At 37.6% G+C, this 20,184-nt stretch overlaps 2 protein-coding genes across 2 annotated transcripts in view; both read left to right on the top strand.

The window, feature by feature from the left end:
- Positions 1–897: 897 nt before the first annotated feature.
- rpl29 (ribosomal protein L29) lies at positions 898–4,566 on the top strand. The gene is made up of 4 exons (XM_078248849.1): positions 898–954; positions 1,426–1,478; positions 1,708–1,772; positions 4,382–4,566. The coding sequence occupies exons 2-4, from the start codon at positions 1,442–1,444 to the stop codon at positions 4,481–4,483; spliced, it is 204 nt and encodes a 67-aa protein (XP_078104975.1). The 5' UTR covers positions 898–954; positions 1,426–1,441; the 3' UTR covers positions 4,484–4,566.
- Positions 4,567–7,510: 2,944 nt separating this feature from the next.
- iars1 (isoleucyl-tRNA synthetase 1) overlaps positions 7,511–20,184 on the top strand; it is a 56,429-nt gene continuing 43,755 nt past the window's right edge. Inside the window, exons 1-10 of the mRNA XM_078248848.1 lie at positions 7,511–7,572; positions 8,292–8,415; positions 9,527–9,683; positions 9,776–9,895; positions 10,649–10,731; positions 11,853–11,970; positions 12,092–12,239; positions 18,519–18,606; positions 19,300–19,360; positions 19,593–19,688. Of these exons, the coding sequence (XP_078104974.1) occupies positions 8,297–8,415; positions 9,527–9,683; positions 9,776–9,895; positions 10,649–10,731; positions 11,853–11,970; positions 12,092–12,239; positions 18,519–18,606; positions 19,300–19,360; positions 19,593–19,688 (990 nt within the window). The 5' untranslated portion in view covers positions 7,511–7,572; positions 8,292–8,296. The remainder of the gene's footprint in view (positions 7,573–8,291; positions 8,416–9,526; positions 9,684–9,775; positions 9,896–10,648; positions 10,732–11,852; positions 11,971–12,091; positions 12,240–18,518; positions 18,607–19,299; positions 19,361–19,592; positions 19,689–20,184) is intronic.

The raw sequence follows: 20,184 nt of genomic DNA, 5'->3' as shown, positions 1-20,184 counted from the left end.
TCATTAGGACACTTTGTCTGGAAACAATTAATACAGACAGCACAACATTGCCATTGATAGAGCCACACTGCTAGTGTGAATTAAAATGAAACTTACAAAGGCAAAATCATGGCATGTACAGATTAGATTATTTTATAATTCTGACTCACCTTGAGTATTTTTATTCTAATTATTCCTGACTTTTTTTTTTTATTCATTTTGGGGTCAACAGCTAATGACAATATTGATGTATGTTTTTCCTCACATCATGTCATGAAATTACCCAATTTTCAATGACCTCACACTGCATTTAGAAGCTAGATATCCATCTTCCCCGTCTCAGAGAGACACTCATGTAGCGTGTACTCATCTTAGAGGCCACCTTAATTTATCATTTTTGTTCTAAAAGAAAATCCTCACAAATCAACATACTAAATGATTCTGAACCGCATGCATTGAAGTCAAGAGGCTAACATTACACAGCTGGTGTGATATTAAGAGAAGTAAATTATGTAATAGAACAAAATATGAAACCTTTTAAGGTTTGTGTAACTACAAACCTTATTCAATTGGGGATAATTAGAAGGGCCTGTTGATAATACAGTACGCTGCTCAAATACAGCATGGTTTGGTATTCTTCAAGAAGGCAAAATGGAAGAAGGATAAAGGGTATAGAACTAAAATAATATCAAACACACACACACACACACACACACACACACACACACACACACACACACACACACACACACTTAATTTCATATGGCTGTCATACATGTAAAGGTGTCATATGAACAGAGGCTGACATCCTGTGGCCAGCTGTGGTCTATCACCCGTCATTCCAGAAACCACCAAATGGCGGCGCTGTCATTAAAACAGATCAGACTTACTTCCTCTCTTGACTTCCCTCTTCTTCTTTTCATCTACCGGGTTTGATTTTCTTTCTCTTCCGGTTGTCGTCTGTTCGTGTTGCAGGTACCCCGTTTTTCCACCTATGTGGACTTTTAAAATCTGAGTCAATCTGCTTGTATTTTACATTCCCGCACAAAAACAGTAAATGATTGTGATAAATCAACTTACTGCTCATATTTCCACCGCAGTATATTTTAGATTTGATCCTCATTAATGGTTGAATTTCACATTTGAAAAGTGCTAACGCTGCCTGACGCAAAGTAGCTAAAGGCAGCTACTGGGCAACATTACCACTTAAAACACGGCTTACTTGTAGTATGTCTGTCTTATATGCACTTTTACATCGACCCTTGACTGCTACTGTAACACCACGAAGTTGTCATTTAACAAACTCATCTTTGTTTACATAGTAACGTTACACGACAACGTTCTTGGTTGCCGGCTAGCGATTCAAACGTTAGCCAACATGCAAGTGGATGCAAATAAGTGATGCTAAATGAAGATAAACGTCTTTTTTTTTTTTCCTTTCTTCAGATTAACCAGTGACGAAATGGCCAAGTCAAAGAATCACACAACCCACAACCAGTGTAAGTATGACTAAAGTGTGAAGTTTAACGTTACTCATTTTGGAGCTTAACATTTAAAATTATAACAAGCTATTCCAATAAAGGCAGACTGTCATGAATATTTCAATATTTAGTTTTACATGCATGACTATTACACATATATATTAACGTGGACTTTGCAGAGGTGAATGTTGCAAGAAATGTGACAAATGGACTAACTGTTTTGGGGTTTCTTCCCTTGTCTGAACAGCTCGTAAAGCCCACCGGAATGGCATCAAGAAGCCCAGATCTGATCGTTATGAGTCACTGAAGGGGGTAGGTACAGTTCTGTGTTGATAGGGTGTTTTGCATGTGCACAAGAAACCAGGTTGACTTTACTCTGAGAAATCAGTTATGAAGTAAATCAGGCGTGTTTGCATGCGCGGTGGTAACCTGCTTACTGCAAAGTCGCAGTGTGTGTAAAATGTGGTTAAATGTGCTGAGTGACAGGGAGGTCTTTAGTTTCATGTCCCCATTTTTATGATTTGGGACTGTGATTATGTCAAGACTTGTCTGGAGAATAATGAGTTATATTTTCCTTTTAGCCAAGCAGTGTGTTTTAAGAGGTAATTTAGTAATTGTAAAGTCTTCAGCTAAGGGGCTGTTTACAATGCTGTTGAATCCAAAATTGACATCCATTGTCTTATATGAAAAGTTAATGGAAATTGGTTTCAAGGCAGACTTTAAGACTGATTACATTTGATTGACATTAACTTTTAGATTTTGCCTAATTAGATTTAATTTTTTTCTAGAAAATGTTTCTGCTACACAAGCAGCTGAGAAATTGACAAGAATTTAAGTCCCTGTTTACACGACAACGCTCGCGGGTGAAAACGACAAATATTTGATCAGATGTGCCTTTCGTTTAGACGGCGACTGACAAAAAAGTGAAACCACCCTCCAGAGTGGAAATCTTAAATGCTCCACCGTCGCATTCCCATCTAAAGGGTACAAACAAAAAGTCTGCTCCAGTCTGCTCACGGTGGCACCCCATATGTCTTTACTTAAATCAAAATATAGTAATTACTCGCCCATGGCCACTCTGCCATTGGGTATCCACAACCTGCCTATACTTGGTCCGGATGGCTTTCAGCTTTGATGATATCTGACTTTTACAGATAGCGGCTTTCTTATGTGGATTTGACGTCCCTCCAGGTATGGGATTCTGCTGAAGAAATTTGGTCCATATGTCTATATATTTTGACTGGCAGGACTCCCAGTCCATGCCCTGTTGTGGCTTTGTAATCTAAGGTTGTTTGGAGCAATAACTTCACCTCCTTGTCTGTCCAGACAAAATTGTCAGCTTATGTTGTTCGCTTCGCCATGTTGTGGTTTCGCGCTACTAGGGAGAGGAGGAGAGGGAGAGAAGTAGAAGGAAGGTTCTACGCAGGCGCGCGGACTTGGTGGTGTTGTGTGGCAGTGCTTCACACTACCACCTAACCATACTACATCGAATTTCACACACTTTTGAGTCACCATATGTACGCAGCTTTCCTCCCAAAACGCTTGTCTAAACGCGGAATAAAAAGTGAGAACGCAACACCACTTAACGTTTTCTCTTCAGATCGTTTCCGTCTAAACATAGCCTCACATGCTGAAAGTCTCTTTGGATGTCGTCCTCCTGTTGGTAGTTGTTCACCGTATTGTGGGAAAATTGACTTATTCAGGGCTTAAAGTTTCAAGCACCATGCCTGTGCAGTTTTACATTTATATAATACTTAATTCAATACATTGCAGTGTTTCCGCTAGGATTTTTTCCAGCAGAGGGGAGCGGGTGTCGAAGTTTTTTGCAACAGTTTGCAGCTTTTTTTGTGCTTCATTTGCAATCGTTTCTTAAAAGCATCATATGTCTTAGAATTACATTCCAAGATAGTGTCTTTCCTCTTACAGTCTTTGGATCAGAATATAATCAGTTTTACTACTGTGAGTCCATCCAGTTTTGAGAATTAATAGACCTAATGAACAATTCCAGATACAAACACATTTTCCAATGTGCATGTCTGATCACATGTTCACTTACTATGACCACTACTACTGTCATTATTAAAAGTGCCAAAATATGAACAATAACATCGCCGTCAGTGGGCCTATTTACTAGTTAATAACCGCTAAGAAAAAATCCAGCAAATAGATGCCACCTTAGGATACGGGAAATGGGTGATTTAACGTCTCTGCTCATTTTACATACAATTTGGCAACAAAACAAAATGTTTTTTCATGTTGGTTTTGAGCAATGTACATTCCCACTAACCTGGAACAAGTTTTAAACCCTAACGTTAATACAGCGTGTCAGTAATTTGTCTCCTGCAGCGGTAAGTCAAAGGCAGAGACCACAGGGTTTGCTAACGTTAACTTCTCAGCAGATGACCGTTCAACTTGAGTTCAGTGAAGCAAACGAGCTCTGCAGAGTCGCATAATTACGACTTCATAACATTTCATAAAACACCACTAAGAAATGTATATAGCCGAAACACTGCATTGTACACATTTCATGCTGGGCAGCATTTCAGGCTCACAAATGGATTCATGCTTTAACCCATGCTTATTTTTCCAGAGCTTACTGGTGGGCAGGTGTAGCTAGTTGTTATCAAAGCTTTGTGAAATGATTTTTTTCTTAGCTGACACTGAAGCATTGTTTACTGAAGTATTCAACTTAAGCACATCCCCTCAAGATACCCTGTGCTTTCACTTACAGAAAACTGATCCTTTTTTTTTTTTTTATTTTTTTTTTTTTTATGAAAACTATATTACTATATTACAGTTTGCTTTATTCCAACTTAAGCCCTTGTGTCATTTATTGTGCTGGAAGTTGCTTTAAAAATAATTCTTTTAACGCTTTAGTCCTGCCTGCTCACTTAACTGTTTGTTTTCTTTCTTTGCTGCAGGTGGACCCTAAGTTCCTGAGGAACATGCGCTTTGCCAAGAAACACAACAAGAAGGGCATGAAGGCGGCGGCGAAGGCAGTGGCCGCAAAAGCAGCGAAATAAACCGCCATCCGGTCACCTCCATGTTTGTCAGTGTTTCATAGACTGTTTCCACCATCACAATAAAGCTATGCTTTGTTAACGAACCAACATCTGATTTTTCCCTTTTATTGTAACTGCCTCAGTCTGGTCATATGTAATCAATCACTTGATTGGATGTCTGGGATTTTTCCAAGGCGATGTTAGCTGTGTTGGTTCATCATTCATTAAAATCACAAAATTGGGAATGAGGATTCAAATGGTTTCACAGCACGTCTGGTAGCTGAGTGTTTAAGATGCGTACCATAACTGCAACGTCCCCGGTTTGATTCTGGCCGAGCCGAGGACCTTTGTCGCATGTGGAACTCCACCAAGCTGTTTACGTACAGCAAATTAAATGTTATAAGAGACCTGCTCTATGATTTGGAAATCCTAATCTGTCAGATTTGGATAGTACTATCTCAAATACATGATTGAACTGTAGTTATCTGGGAGACAACCTTGCTGAAGTAGGGATTTTCCGTGAAAAGCGCCTTTACGAAAGGGAGTTTATTTCTCAAACGTCCTAGATGCCTAATTTCCAGAGCTTTTGATACATTAGGCCATAAGTCCATTTTGCCTACCTGCATGATCTAACAACCTAGTGATAGGTCTTACTTGTTAAATTATAGAAAATGGTCATTTAAGGTGATTATCTGGTCCACTATTTTTGGATTTTCTTTGCTAGACAATTAATTTACAAACTTGGGGTACATATCTACTGGTAAATTACACATTCCCACCACTGGTTCCACTAAAAGTGGCCATTACTGAGGTTTTCTGTCCCAGCATCCCATAGTAGCCCTGCATGATAGATTAACTCATGTACTTTGCAGTGACATAAAGATAACCGTTTTAATGAAAAAAATAATTCCGGTGTAAACAAGAATTAGGGACCGTATGGAAATTATTTGTGTAGGGAGGGGGGCTGAATCTTATATTTCATTTAATGAAAAAGCGAGATAAAGGAGAGACTTTTACAGGCTAGTGAAAAAATCACAAGCTCTTTACTCAAGACGTTTAATGACTAATAAGATCCACGTTGATTGTGTTTTTTTTTTATTAAAAGGATGTTAGCTGCTTGTTTGATGGTGATGAGAAATATAAAACTTTGAAACGTCCTCAGCATGTAAATTCCCCAACTATTTCGAATAAGTCATGTCTTTGAGTGGGGATCACAATCAAAGTAAACAGTCTTTGTTATATACATTCTGCAACAGCTATTATCAATGTCAGAAAATCAGTGGTGAATTACTCTTAATTATAATTCGGCCTTGAAAATCTTACTTTAGTAAAAGTTTAAGTATTACCATCTACTTAAAGTATCGAAAGTAAATGTACTAATTATGCAGAATGGACAATTTCAGAATGATATAATATTGGATTATAATTAGTGATGCATTATCCTGAACAGCACATAACATAATGTGCTGCACTAATGTTGCAGCTGTTAATGGTCGGGTTAGTTTCAGTTTCAGACACTTTATAGTAGGCTATCTACATGATTCATTAGTTGATTTATGTTTAGTTGTCCGAATGTACAAAAGTAACTAGTTACTACAGCTGTCAAATAAATGCAGTGGAGTGAAAAGTAAAATATTGTCTTTTTAAAATGTAGTAAAGTAGAAGTATAAAACTATGGAATGCCATTTTATTCAATATTAAATAAATGAATAAATACATAAATAAATGAATAAATACATAAATAAATGAATAAATGCATAAATATGCCTTTGAAATACATCATGAAATAAATAAATGAGGCAATAAATACATAAATAATTAAATGTAAATATGAATATAAAAATGAATCAATTAGTTAAATAAATATATTAAAAGGTTTTACTTTTGATTATTTCATGGTACTTTTATTTCATAAATCCACATTTTTATTTCCTAATGCCACATTTATTTATTTCCAGTTCTTATATGCAAATCAGGGGGCGTGGCTATCTCTCATATTCAAAACGGAGCCGTGGGCACCACGACCGCAGCAGCGGTGCTCTTTAGCCAGCACACAGTAACTAGACCACCAACTACCGCTGACCTGACGGAGCACCACACTGGCTATTTATGTGGACGTTTCTGTCCTCGTTCATCTCGTTTCCTTCTTGCACAGCCGCTGCAGTTCGCGGTGCTCTGTACCCACTGTGGGTTGACACAACATTAGCTGAGGCGTTGTTAAGTGAGCTAGCGGGCAAACGACTGCTCTAATTCACATTAACTGAACGTTTCCGTTGATGGTGAAGTGAGACAAGGTGAATGGGACTTCTTTGGGACTATTTATGTGGACGTTTCTGTATGTATTGTTTATTTTATATAACATTGTGTTTACAAGTGTGTCAACTGCAGCGGCTGTGCAAGAAGGAAACAAGATGAATAAGGACAGAAACGTCCACATAAATAGCCAGTCTGGTGCTCCGTCAGGTCAGCGGTAGTTGGTGGTCCAGTTACCCCAGAATAGGTGACTGTGAGCTGGGTAAAGAGCACCGCTGCTGCGGTCATGGTGCCCACGGCTCTGTTCTGAATGTGAGAGATAGCCAAGCCCCCTGATTTGCATATAAGAAATGCAAATAAATAGAGAGGGAAATAAATAAATGTGGCATTAGGAAATAAAGGTTCCACAGAAATAAATAAATGTGGATTTATGAACTAAAAGTAGCGTGAAATAAAAGTAGCGTGAAATAATATATTTATTTAACTAATTGATTCATTTTATATAATTATTTACATGTATTTAATTATTTATGTATTTATTGCCTCATTTATTTATTTCATGATGTATTTCAAAGGCATATTTATTTATTTATTAATTTATTTATGTATTTATTAATTTATTTATGTATTTATTCAGTTATTATTGAATAAAACGGCATTCCATATAAAACGACACTGGTAAGGTAGTATAAAATGTTCATTTCTTTTATTTATTATGTTGGTTATGCAGATGGATATATTATTTGGTTACGCAGCAGCATTTTATTTTCGTCAAAGATTTCCTTAGTTTGCGTTATATCGTCACTTCCGCTCACGTTGACTCCCCAGCTTGCATCATTCTCGGGGGCAGATAACATGTGAGTAGGACCATTCAAACTCTATATTTATAAATTAAAGGTTTGATTACAGCCACACTTCATTGTATATCTGATAGCATTTGTGAGCGTCCAGACGCACCCTTTAACAAACTTTACTATCCGTTTAGCTAACGTTACAAGCTAAAGAACGGCAACTAAAGCATTGACCAGCTAGCTTAGCCTGCTAGCTAACAACAAGGAGGTGTCATTCTTGTGAACGAACTGCAGTGGAAAAGTGACTTATTGGACGTAATAAACTAGTTTGGGCAAAGTTTCTGCGTGTGCATGTTCGACGTGGAAATAATTTATTAGATAGCCTTGACTTTAGCGCATAAAATGTTGAAAAGGACTACATGTTCTGTTGACAACTGTCGAGCACCGACAGGTTTTGACAAGTTATTAATAAGATCCAAAAGGGTCTGAGGAGGGTGCGAGACATTCCCTGAGGTAGACACATAATATTTAAATATAATGTAGGTATAATTTCCTAACTTGTCCTAAACGATACGTAGCATTGTGGGTCAATGAATGTGTGACTCAGCCTTGGATCAGTTATTTGTATTAGGGCCAATCATTGATATTTTAATGGGTAATAATTTGTAGGGAAAAATACAAAAAAAAAAATCATCATGGGCTCTTTGTGACACGTAGAATGTGATGTATTTCAGTTTCTTCCTTCTCATGAATTGACTTTCTGATTTGGTTTCTGTTTTTGGCAGACGCCATGGTGGAGCCAGTCCCTGAGTCCATCAACTTTCCCTCTGAGGAGGAGAAGATTCTGCAGTTGTGGCGAAAAAAGGATTGCTTCCAGGAATGCATCAAACAGTCCAAGAACAGGCCCAAGTAAATCAAACTTTCTTGTTTATAATTATGTACTATGCAAAATGTGTTCCCATGGAAAGCTGTTACGAATAACCTTTCACTCATGACAGCTGACATACAATTTTCTTTTTTTAGAATGTATCTGTTTTAGGATCAAATAAAACATTGCAAAACATTATCTACAGATGAATTACATTAGCATGACTCCTTTTGAAATGTAATGGATGGTAAAATATGCTTTACATATTTGTTAAGAAAATGTATTGTGAAATTATTATGAACACTTAATAAGTGGTTCAAAACAGCACCATAATTATATTGCTGTATATAAATGCTGTCATTGGTTAAAGTTGTTATGCATTGTTGTTGCATTTCCTGGCTAACCAGTTATTGTCAGACTCCATTACATACTTAAAGATTTTGATCTTTGTGATTATCCGTACTTGTCCATCACATGAAAACATGTAGTAAGCAACTATGGGGCATTGATGTAAGCTAAATAGGTAAATAGCAATGTCATTGTGTGTTAAAAGTCTGTCAGCCCAAACATTAAATGTTAAGTACCAAGAAATTTCTTTTTTTTTTTTTTAGAAGTAAAGTAACCACAATAAGTAGTAAAAGGGTGTGTAAAAAAAATCATTGACCGTGAAATTACATTTTGAAATCTCTGCTCAGATATCTTACTAAACTGCAGGACTTTTCAAATAATATAGATGTTTTTCCTTTTAAGCCAACAAGAGATTCAATGTCATGATGACATTTGTTAAACAAAGCAAAATTTCAGAACTTTGGTCACAAGCAGACACTCTGCCACCTCACCAACACTATAGAGATTTAACAGGATGTTTGCTTAGACACTACCAAGTTACCCTCTCTGTTCCTCGAAACCTTTACTGTTCGTTATATACAGAGATACACAGAGTAGTGAAGCTGCTGTTTTCCCTGTATGAAGCAACCATGAATACTCTTGTATAACGGAGCAGTCTTAGTGTTGTGTGTCTGTTATCGTGCAGGCTTGGTTGAGTGTTTCCAGACATCGTAGACTTTTCGTCTCATATCTAAATTTTTTTTTTTTTCACTGAGAAGATACTGTCGACCTAAACAAATATTTTACTTCCCATTTCCCAACCAGGTACACCTTCTACGATGGCCCTCCTTTTGCCACGGGTCTACCCCACTATGGGCACATCCTGGCCGGCACCATCAAGGACATTGTTACTCGCTTCGCCCACCAGAGCGGCTTCCATGTGGACCGGCGCTTTGGCTGGGACTGTCATGGCCTGCCTGTGGTAGGAATCTGTCATCTTCAATATTGTTAAGTTCTGCCTAGATTTACAGATTCATCCTTGTTATTTATTTTTCCCATGTTCTTTCTTTATAGGAGTATGAGATTGATAAGACTTTGGGGATCAAAGGGCCTGCAGATGTGGCCAAGATGGGCATTGCCGAGTACAACAAGCAGTGCAGAAACATTGTCATGAGATACTCCACCGAGTGGGAGGTGAGCATACAGGAAAGATCAATATGTGAGAGAGCTTTGTAACCATACTTCTAAGAAAAGTTGGGTTTTTAATTTCATGTATCAATCAAAATAAAGCTTGTCTAACTTAGAACAGTGCATTGAACCTGGTTTTATTTCAGTTAGCCTAATAGCTGGTTTGATTTGCATTGAGAGATGATTTTATGGAAAGTACCCCATGCCAATCTCTAGGTATGGTGAAGGGTATGTGATGATGTGGGGCTATTTTAATTCCAAAGGCCAAGGGAACTTTATCAGGATGCATAGTATCCTGGATCCATGAAATAACTGGCCTTTAAAAATAAAAATCTGCCTGCCTCTATGGGAATTTAACATAGGGGTGTACTTACTTATGCCCCCTGTATTTTAAGGAAGAACATTTATTTATTTACGATACATTATTCATTCACAAAGAAAATTGGTGTCCTTAAAGATTGGATTTTTCCTCATTTTTTTAATTAAGGCATTAAGATCTATTTCCATAAGATGATTTTTTTTTTTTTTTTTTATTCCTCTTTTTAGTCAACTTTAGCATGAGTGTCCTAATTTTTTCACATGACTGTATATCTCACATGTGCAATATATGTGTTTTTGTCTGGGAGGTTTTATGTGAGCCTTGATATGGACTGAATGGACAAAAAAGAAGAAATTTAAAACGAATTTCCCTGCTGAATTTTAGCATATACTTATGATGTGCTTTTGATTTGCTATGTGTATGTTTCTTTTTATTCCTAGACTTCAGTGACGAGAATGGGAAGGTGGATTGACTTCAAGAATGACTACAAGACTCTCTACCCATGGTTCATGGAGACCGTCTGGTATGAATAGGGTTGGGTATCGTTTGGGTTTTTTCCAATACCGGTGCTAAAACGATACTTTTAAAACTGTGCCTGAACTGAAATATATATATATATATATATATATATATATATATATATATATATATATATATATATATATATAAAATATATATCTATATATATAAAATATATTTATAATTTATATAAATATAAAAAAAGGAGCACAAAACGACAGTTGGCGACATTAAAGAACGGCTTGTTTATTGCTAAGGCCATATGGTCAGAATTAAATGATTGATTAATAATGTAATAACAATAACTTATAACAATGACTTATTTCACCAGTAAATTGCTGGTAAATGACAAAAACAAGCACCAGATGGGAAAAGGGTATTTTACAATAACTTAAAATGCACCACAAGGCTGGCGAGTTTCAAGTAAACGCACCGTCTGGGTTGTTTTTCCGACAACGGCAACTGCAGTCAGACTGTTACGTCTCGGTGTTGGAATCCTCTACAGGGAAATACAGTCACACTTTACACTGCCTAACGTAAGCTGTCAGCATTTTAACCATTGTGTTTAATCCAGCTACTAGCTAATAGTAACGTAGCGTCCCGTGCAGCGATGCTTCTGAAAAAAAAAAAAGTCAGGCACCGAAATTTTCGTTCTTATTCGGTCTCGTTACTACCGTTTACGTCGGAACCGGTGCCCTATTGGCACCGCGTTTCGGTACCCAACCCTTGGTATGAAAGTCAAATCTACCATCTTATACGTACAAGTTTTGGCTTAAAGATACATCATTTGTATTTTACTTGTATACAGTGCAAGGAAATAAAGGTAGCCCCTATTTGATATACTAATAACACAAAGTACTTGTCATCAGGGAGTTCTTTTAACTTGATTATTATCCCGAAGGAAATGTAGTTTTCAGCCAGGCTTTAAACACTTAGGTCACAGGAGTACACACATGATAATGAATAACAACAATCTACATAGAGTAAAACACTTAAAGCAATATATAATAAAAAGAAATGCCATACAAATCAGACTTAATCCGTGTCTCGAGTCTGTCCAATTGTGTGCAGTTTGTCTCTCCTTCCTTCTTTACATTTTTTTGTGTGCGTCTTCTTTTCATTCAGGTGGGTGTTCCAACAGCTGTACGACAAGGGTCTGGTTTACCAAGGTGTCAAAGTCATGCCTTTCTCCACTGCCTGCAACACACCCCTGTCCAACTTTGAGTCCCACCAGAACTACAAGGTTGGCACAAATCACAACCCCCATGACACCTCAAGTGGTCTAATGCAGCCCTAGTAACAAAGGTTATTGTGTGGATGTAAATATTGAATTGACTTAATCTCTGTTTCACTCTTGTCTCCAGGATGTTCAGGACCCATCTGTGATTGTCACCTTCCCATTGGTTGGAAATGAGGATGTGGCTTTGATTGCCTGGACGACCACGCCCTGGACGCTCCCAAGCAACCTGGCCCTCTGTGTTAACCCGGAGTTCTTGTATGTCAAGGTCAAAGGTGAGAGACGAAGCTTGACACAAGTGCTGTGTCTCAGTTCCATACTACATACTAATTGTATACAGTATATACTACAAACTAATCTTTATAGTATACTGTTTTTGTATGATGCTTGTGCAGTTAGATGTCAATCAAACTGTGACTTCATGTTTCTCACGTGTTCCTGGAGCTGTTTTACCACCATTTCCAATTAGTTAGAATATTTTTTCTAGCTGCTCCATAGCTCCTCTATTTCTTTGTGCATTTGATTTAGTGAGAAAAGTGTCCATCAGCGGCACCCTCAAAGATCAAGTTATTTTTTTTTTAAGTATGCATATTAACTGTTTTGAGAATATATTATTTTGTCACTTTTCCACTGTGAACACACTACATACTCAAAACCTGCTTAGAACTGGTGTGTAGTACGAAATTGGGCAACAGCGTAGGTTTTTGAAAATTAACATTTGGTCACTCGTGCCGACATAAAAAAAACCCTGATGTGCTGCTTGGGACTGAATGCTTCTCTGTGGAACTTGTTGGTCTGAAATAGGGCTGGGCAATATATCAATATTATATCGATATCGTGATATGAGACTAGATATCGTCTTAGATTTTGGATATCGTAATATCGTGATATGACATAAGTGTTGTCTTTTACTGGTTTTAAAGGCTGCATTACAGTAAAGCAACGTACTTTCCTGAACTTACCAGACTGTTCCAGCTGTTCTATTATTTGCCTTTTCCCCACTTAGACATTATGTCCACATAATGTGATGATTATTTATCTAGAATCTAAGTGTGAAGATATTTTGTTAAAAACCAATTGTCGACCCTAGAATATCGCCGCAACATCGATTTCGAGGTATTTGGTCAAGAATATCGTGATTTCTTCGCCCAGCCCTAGTCTGAAATGTTTTTGTACAAATAGAATCTGCTCCCAGTGTGTTATCCTGTGGTCAGGATACTTTCTGATTGTTGTCAAGAAACGCCATTATTTTGTTGCTGTCGTCTGTACTTTCTTCAAGTCATTGTAGGGGGAAAAAAAGAGGAAATATCTGCTGTCTTATCCTGCCTTCAAACTTGTTTGTGTTGTGGATTACTTGAATTACCAGGAGTGATAGTTTTGTTGAACGATGTTGCTTAAATGCTGTAGCCGAAGGCCAGAGTTTTCTGGCTGAAAATGTTGTTTCCCTTGTGGGTTGATTGTTCTGGACTACAGTATCAGCTGATGTGTGTTTTTATTCAGAAAGAACAAACAAAAACTAATTAACAGAGAGGGAGTGCTGCCTTGACAAATTTGCACCCAGAGGAAGGGATTTCTGTACCATAATGCGTTGGAGTTTCTAGCCTTTGGCTTAGCTGAGTCTTAGCTGATGAAATGAGACTTTATTTTCCTTATATGACAAGAGACTCTCAGTGACTGGGACTTTGTTTTTATCTACATCTAACCAGATGCTTCACATTTATGAGCACTAACTTGATGCTTACACATAACTGATGCGGGTACATTAAAAACATTATCTGTCCTCCAAGTAGGCCTGCACGATTCGGGGAAAAATATGAATCACAATTTTTAGCTCAGAATTGATATCACGATTCTCTGCCACGATTTTTTTTCGCACAATGTGTAATGTTTATTGCACACATGAACCATGACAAAACAAAACAAAGTGGCAGTACCAAACATAGATTTATTTTGGCACCTATAGCACATTGCGCATCACCACAAGCCTGTAGACATAGAGGCTTCAATGAAGAGAAAGGAGGGCATTGCATTTTATACAGTCTATGTTTAAAACTCACAGAAGAAAGTAGTAGCGTTTGTGATGCAGTCGGCTCGTAAATTTTTTTTTCTTTTTTTAAATTAAAAAAAGGAAGTTATTTAAAAATTAAATTCTGAACAGGGTGAATCGAGATCGCGATTTTATAACGATTAATCGTGCAGGCCTACCTCCAAGTGCATGTAGACTCATCCACGTAAAATGGCCCTGTCAGATTTAAACAAAAGACAATTAAATATAGTTGTGTAATAACTTTGCTAATGATTTCTATATAACAGGTTGCACTGATCCAAGAGTTTTTTGCAATTTGTATTGATGACTTCTTACGGCACCATCTCAAATCGATCGTTTGTAAAGGCACAAATGTGATCCAAATTTAACCTGAAAATATCTTTCTCAAATTGACAGGACTTTTAATACACAACACGAGACAACATTCATATTTAATTCTAAAGCAAATTTAACAAAACAAAGCAAATTTAAGATATTAGGTTTCCTTTAATTTTAAGAATGTTAAGAAGGTGCCTTTTATCAAGTATTTCTGCTTCAAGACTACACTGCTGTCAGACCAATAATATATACTGTATACAATAGACACAATAATAAATATATATATATATATATATATACACACACACACACACACACACACACACACACACACACACACACACACACAATAGACACAATAATATACACTACTGGTCAAAAGTTTGCGGTCTTAGAAATTTCCATTCCACCCCATTATAGACAGAATACCAGCTGAGATCAGTTGCATTGCTTATTAATCAGGGCAGCAGTTTTCAGATTACATTATGTGCTTAAATAATTGCAAAAGGGTTCTCGACTGTTGTAGAAAGAAGTGGCTGATCTTTAATGCAATATCAACATTGCCCATTATCAGCAACCATTCATCCAATGTTCCGAAGGCACATTCTGTTTACTAATCTGATATCATTTTAAAAGGCTTACTGAGAAAACATTGGAGAACCCTTTTGCAATTATGTAAGCACATAATGTAATCTGAAAACTGCTGCCCTGGTTAAAAAAACAATGCAACTGATCTCAGCTGGTATTCTGTCTGTAATGGAGTGGAATGGAAATTTCTAAGTGACCCCAAACTTTTGATCGGTAGTGTATATACAATAGACGCACAGTTGCCAGTTTATCAGGTACACCTAGCTAAAACTAATGCAGTCAAATACAACAGCCCTGCATTAAATCCTACCCTCATAAAGTTATAATGTTCAGAGAGGTGTTGATTCAACTTTCTGGTCATTTTGAAAGCCGTAGTTTGTGGTCCTTTTTGAATTGTACTGTTATAATGAGGGTATTTCTAATATTTTGTCCACCACCATTCATTTGAAATCAACTTTTTACAGGGATGTTGTATTCAGAGCTGCAATGATTGGAAGGGCAAAACAAGACATTTGAAGGTGTGACTTTAGCCAGTGGGAAATTATAATGGCCATTTAAACTATAATCTAGAGAAAACAATTAATCTGTTTATCGATAATGGACATAATATTTTGCAGCCCTAGTTGTATTAGACTACATCCGGTTTTAGCGAGGTGTGCTGAATAAACTGGTCACTGAGTGTGTTATAGTTAGCTAAAATGATGGGTTGATTAGCTGATTGACAAATAATTGATGTATGACAATTTAGATATTCAATTAATTGCTTAAATCATTTTTACAGAAAACATTTGCAGGTTTCATATCAATGTAAATTGGATATCTTGACTTTTTTGGCTTTTCAAATTAGTGAAGATTTTTAAGATGTCCTTTCGGGCTCTGAAAAATTGAGACTCAGATACACAGAGCACAAAACTTCATTTCTTTCCCATGTTAAAGCCAATTAAAAACTAATTAACAAAGAAAATAGTCATACATTCTATCCCAATATGTATAATTTATTTATCAGCTAATTTCGTAAGAACACAACACCAGGACCCTGAAACTGAAGCAGCTAAATAAAATTCTGCCGTTATTGATTTTATTATTTTTTTTCAAAGTCCTCTACATTGGTGTGTGATTTAGACCTGAGAAATGTGGATGTGCCTGAAATCAGGTCGCTTAAAAAAGTGTCCTTGTTCAAATATAAAAAAAACTAAATACTCCAGAGAGGTGGCTAGTGCTTTTCTGTAACCCTCCTGCTTTAGTTTTTGGTTCCCTGTGAGACAAACTGGTGGGTTTTTAAAAGGATGACCTAGATTCATACCAGTGTGCCATGACCTGTTTGATCCTGCAGGGGGCACTGTTGAAGCACAGTCTGTCATCCTAACTGCACCGCCTGTGCTCTGCTGCATGGGAGACTGCCTTGGAATACCAATGAATGTTGTTTTTTTTTGTATCAGCTCAGTCGTTGTTTTTTTTTTAATCTCCCATCCTCTCTCTTGCTCCATCTTTTCCCCCCTCATTTTCTTATCACTCTCTTTGGCTCCACATCCACCTGTTTTTGTCCTTCGTTGTTCTTATTTTCTGTCTCTTCTTATGTCTGTCTCTTTCCCTCGCTGCCTTTGTTGCTGTTTGAGTTGAGGGCTGTCAGCAGCAGCAGGTCTGAGCTGTGCAATAATTTGTCACACCACTGAGGGGAAGAAACATATTTTATTGATGCTGCCCCCTTCTCTCTCTTTTTGTGTCTCACTGTCTCAGGCCGTTTGGTTTTTTGCCCTCTTCACAACTGTTGTCCCTATTGTTCTCAACTTCTCTTCTCTTATTTTTCCTAAAATCCCCATTTGGCCAGTTTTCCAGAAGTGTTCAGTTTTCTAAAATGTCAGGCAATTATCCTACATTTTGGTGGCAACTTTTACACAGAAATGGATCATAAAGTGTAATTATTTCTTTTAAAGGTCCCATGGCATGAACATTTCACTATGAGGTTTTTTAACATTAATATGAGTTCCCCTAACCTGCCAATGGTCCTCTAGTGGCTAGAAATGGTGATAGGTGTAAACCGAGCCCTGGGTATCCTGCTCTGCCTTTGAGAAAATGAAAGCTCAGATGGGCCGATCTGGAATCTTCCCTTTATGACATCATAAGGGGAAAAGGTTACCTCCCCTTTCTCAGCTTTGCCCGCCCAGAGAATTTGGCCTGCCCATGAGAGAGAGAGAGAGAGAGAGAGAGAGAGATGGCTTGAAAACAAGCAAAGCATGGCAGTTGGTCAAGGCCACACCCCCACCCTCCACCTTGCCCCCCCCCTCTCCTCCTCAATAGCATTTCAAGCTACAGACACAGAAATGGCACATCCTAAGTAAAGCTCATTGTGGGACTGGCTCTAGTGGCTGTAATTCTGCACCAAGGCTGAATTTCGGGAGAGAGACTTCAGATACAGTATTAGGGGACCACTGAGGCCTATATAAAAGCATCCAAAAAACAGCATGTCATATGACCTTTTAAATTAAACTACTGATATACAGGAAACGTTTCATTTTGAGAATTTCTGTTTTTATTTCTTGTTTTCCTCACCTGCTCCCTCTGATAACAGCTGACAGTAGATTGACGTTTTCACAGCGCTGTGCCAGCTCCAAAATCGAAGAAACAACAACAATCTCGTAGCAAAAGCTCTCGCCTGTGACTCACACAATCCTACGCAGTGTGTGCGCAGCTGGTGTAGCCAGTTAAAACATACATTCCGTAGCACATACGCTCCGGTAACGGTCCGCAAACGTTACACGTTCAATGTAGCCAAAGTCGAGCAACCCTGCCCCTATTTTCAACTGTTAAAAACTGTTGCTAAATAGTTGTGTGATGTGTAAATCAATGTTGTTTTTATTTATTTTCAAAAATGATGTGCACTTAACCACCAAGTGTTTGGACACCCTCATCATGTGTGATGTGTAAATCAATGTTGTTTTTATTTATTCAGCAGCACCCACAGTTTCGTTGGCCTCGCGTCTGTGGATGTACTGTCTATATCTTTGTCTTTTGTTCGTAACCTACTTTCTCTCTTTTATGCTTTATGAAACAATGAATATTCAAATGACAAGGAATAAAAACAAACAATTAGTAGTAAAATACAAGTAAGTTAATAAGTTACATATAGTATTGGATTGGTGCTTCCCTTCTAAAAATGACAATAAACAAGCACAAACAAAATAACATAATATTGAATAAATTATAACTTAAAGTGATCTTCAAATTTAAAAGCTTATTTCAGTCAGGCACTATTAATTTCTACAATTTTACAGTTCTTTTGCTGATTTTAAAAATGACACATTTCAGAGGTTAGCCGTACAACTGGAATTTGTTGTAAAAAGCATTAAAAGTGAAGGTTGTTATTTTTATGTAGGGTTGTGATAAGACACTCAGTGGGACGAGATTTCGTCACAACTCTATTTTTATGTCATGTCAGTGCTCTTTAATCTGTCTTCATCTCATTGTTCTTACTGTTTGTGTCCTGAAATGGGATGTGTTGTTAAAAGAGTAGTAGGTAACAGCGATTACAGGATTTAATATAAGGAGCCTTGGGATGAGTCTGGAAAAAGCATTCACCTGTGTTTTTCTGTTCATCTCTCAGATAGCGCCACAGAGAAGACCTACATTTTGATGGAGGCCAGGCTTGGAGCTCTGTTTAAGTCAGAGAGCGAGTACACTATCCTGGACAAGTAAGTACACAAGACCCTATATAGAGTTGCAAACTATCCAGCATGGCCTGCCTTTGGTGGGGGGGTGTTCTCTGCATCAGCTGTATGCTTGGCCAGCAAGTGGTATTTGAGACTTGGTGTACTCCAGTGGTAACTCAATAAAAATCAACAGTACATGCAAATAACATTAGTCTTGTCGAGAGAACCGTCTGGAAGGGCTTTGAAACTGAACTTGCCATTTAAAAGACCCTTTTCTTGATCCATTTCTGCTCAAGGAGGCCCAAGGCCCAAATCACAGAACACATGTACATTAATCGCACGTCAAAGAAATTCGTTATTATTGCGTTATTTTTGACAGCCCTACTTAAAGAAATGCAAACAAACCAGAGCGTTTTCCCATATCCCAGAATAGATAGGTTCATGTCATTGTCATTGTGAGCATGTTATCATGCCGACATCACATTTAGCGGATTGCACCAATGGCTTTAGACTGTAAGACTCTTATTGTGTTATTTGTTTTTTTTACCCTCAAACATGCAGAGGAGTTGTGTTGACAGTCTTTCTGTCGGGCTGCAACAACCTTTCAACAATCTGAGGGTTGGGCAGTATCAACAACTAAACAGTCAGAGGATACTGTTTAGACAAATATGAGTGAGTAAATTTGATGAAGGTGAATTACAGATATTGAAACATGGACTTTATATGTGTTTTTAGATTTCCCGGCAAGACACTGAAAGGGAAAAAATACAAGCCTCTTTTCCAGTACTTTGCCAAGGTTAGTAGTCTTTGTTCTTGTTCCTGGCTGTTTCACTGGCTTATGTATCGTTTGCCACAAAATGAAATCAGTCAATTACCTGTCTGACTACAAATTGGCATCTCAGTTTACGTTCTCTAAATCTGTCTCTTAATCACTCTCGGTCTATCACTATCTGTGGCTCTGTTTCTTTTGCTTCCTTGCACCACTAGCCCTCCTTTATCTAATTCTCCTCATCTTTGTTTCTCTTCAGTGTGGGGAGCAAGGAGCGTTCCAGGTGGTGATGGATAACTACGTCAAGGAGGAAGAGGGCACAGGAGTAGTCCACCAGGCACCTTACTTTGGAGCTGTGAGTGGTCTTTCACTGTTCTCCTGCTTTGTGCAGAGATTAATCTTTTGGTTTATAAAATGTCAGAAAAAAATTTAAATTACCCATCGCAATTCTTTTTGTGACCAAAGACATCCTAAGATATTCAAGTTAAACTGATTTGAAATGGCAATTTTTAAAAGCACAGACTAGCAATTATGACTTGATAAATTATCCTTTAATAGTATATAACCTGTCAATCGACTAATTGTTTCACTACTGTAGTTTACCAAAAGTACACAAGTGTATAATAGCAAGATATAAAAACTGCTAACTGAAGTCGAGGATTAGCAACTACTTACAAGTGTCTTAAAAATATTGTGATACATTTCCAGATCAATCAGATACTAGAGGATGGATACCTGAACCGAGCCAGGCCGGGCCGGGCCAGGTTTGGACAGATATTTAGAAAGGATGTTCAGATTCGGGTCAGGCTCGGTCACATCAGCGCGATAAGGCATTGAACATTTTAAATTTA

The sequence above is a fragment of the Sander vitreus genome, chromosome 4 (assembly GCF_031162955.1).
Source record: "Sander vitreus isolate 19-12246 chromosome 4, sanVit1, whole genome shotgun sequence".
Classification (NCBI taxonomy): domain Eukaryota; kingdom Metazoa; phylum Chordata; class Actinopteri; order Perciformes; family Percidae; genus Sander; species Sander vitreus.
Note: the sequence above shows the minus strand (reverse complement) of the source record. Positions and strands in the feature narration are given on the sequence as shown.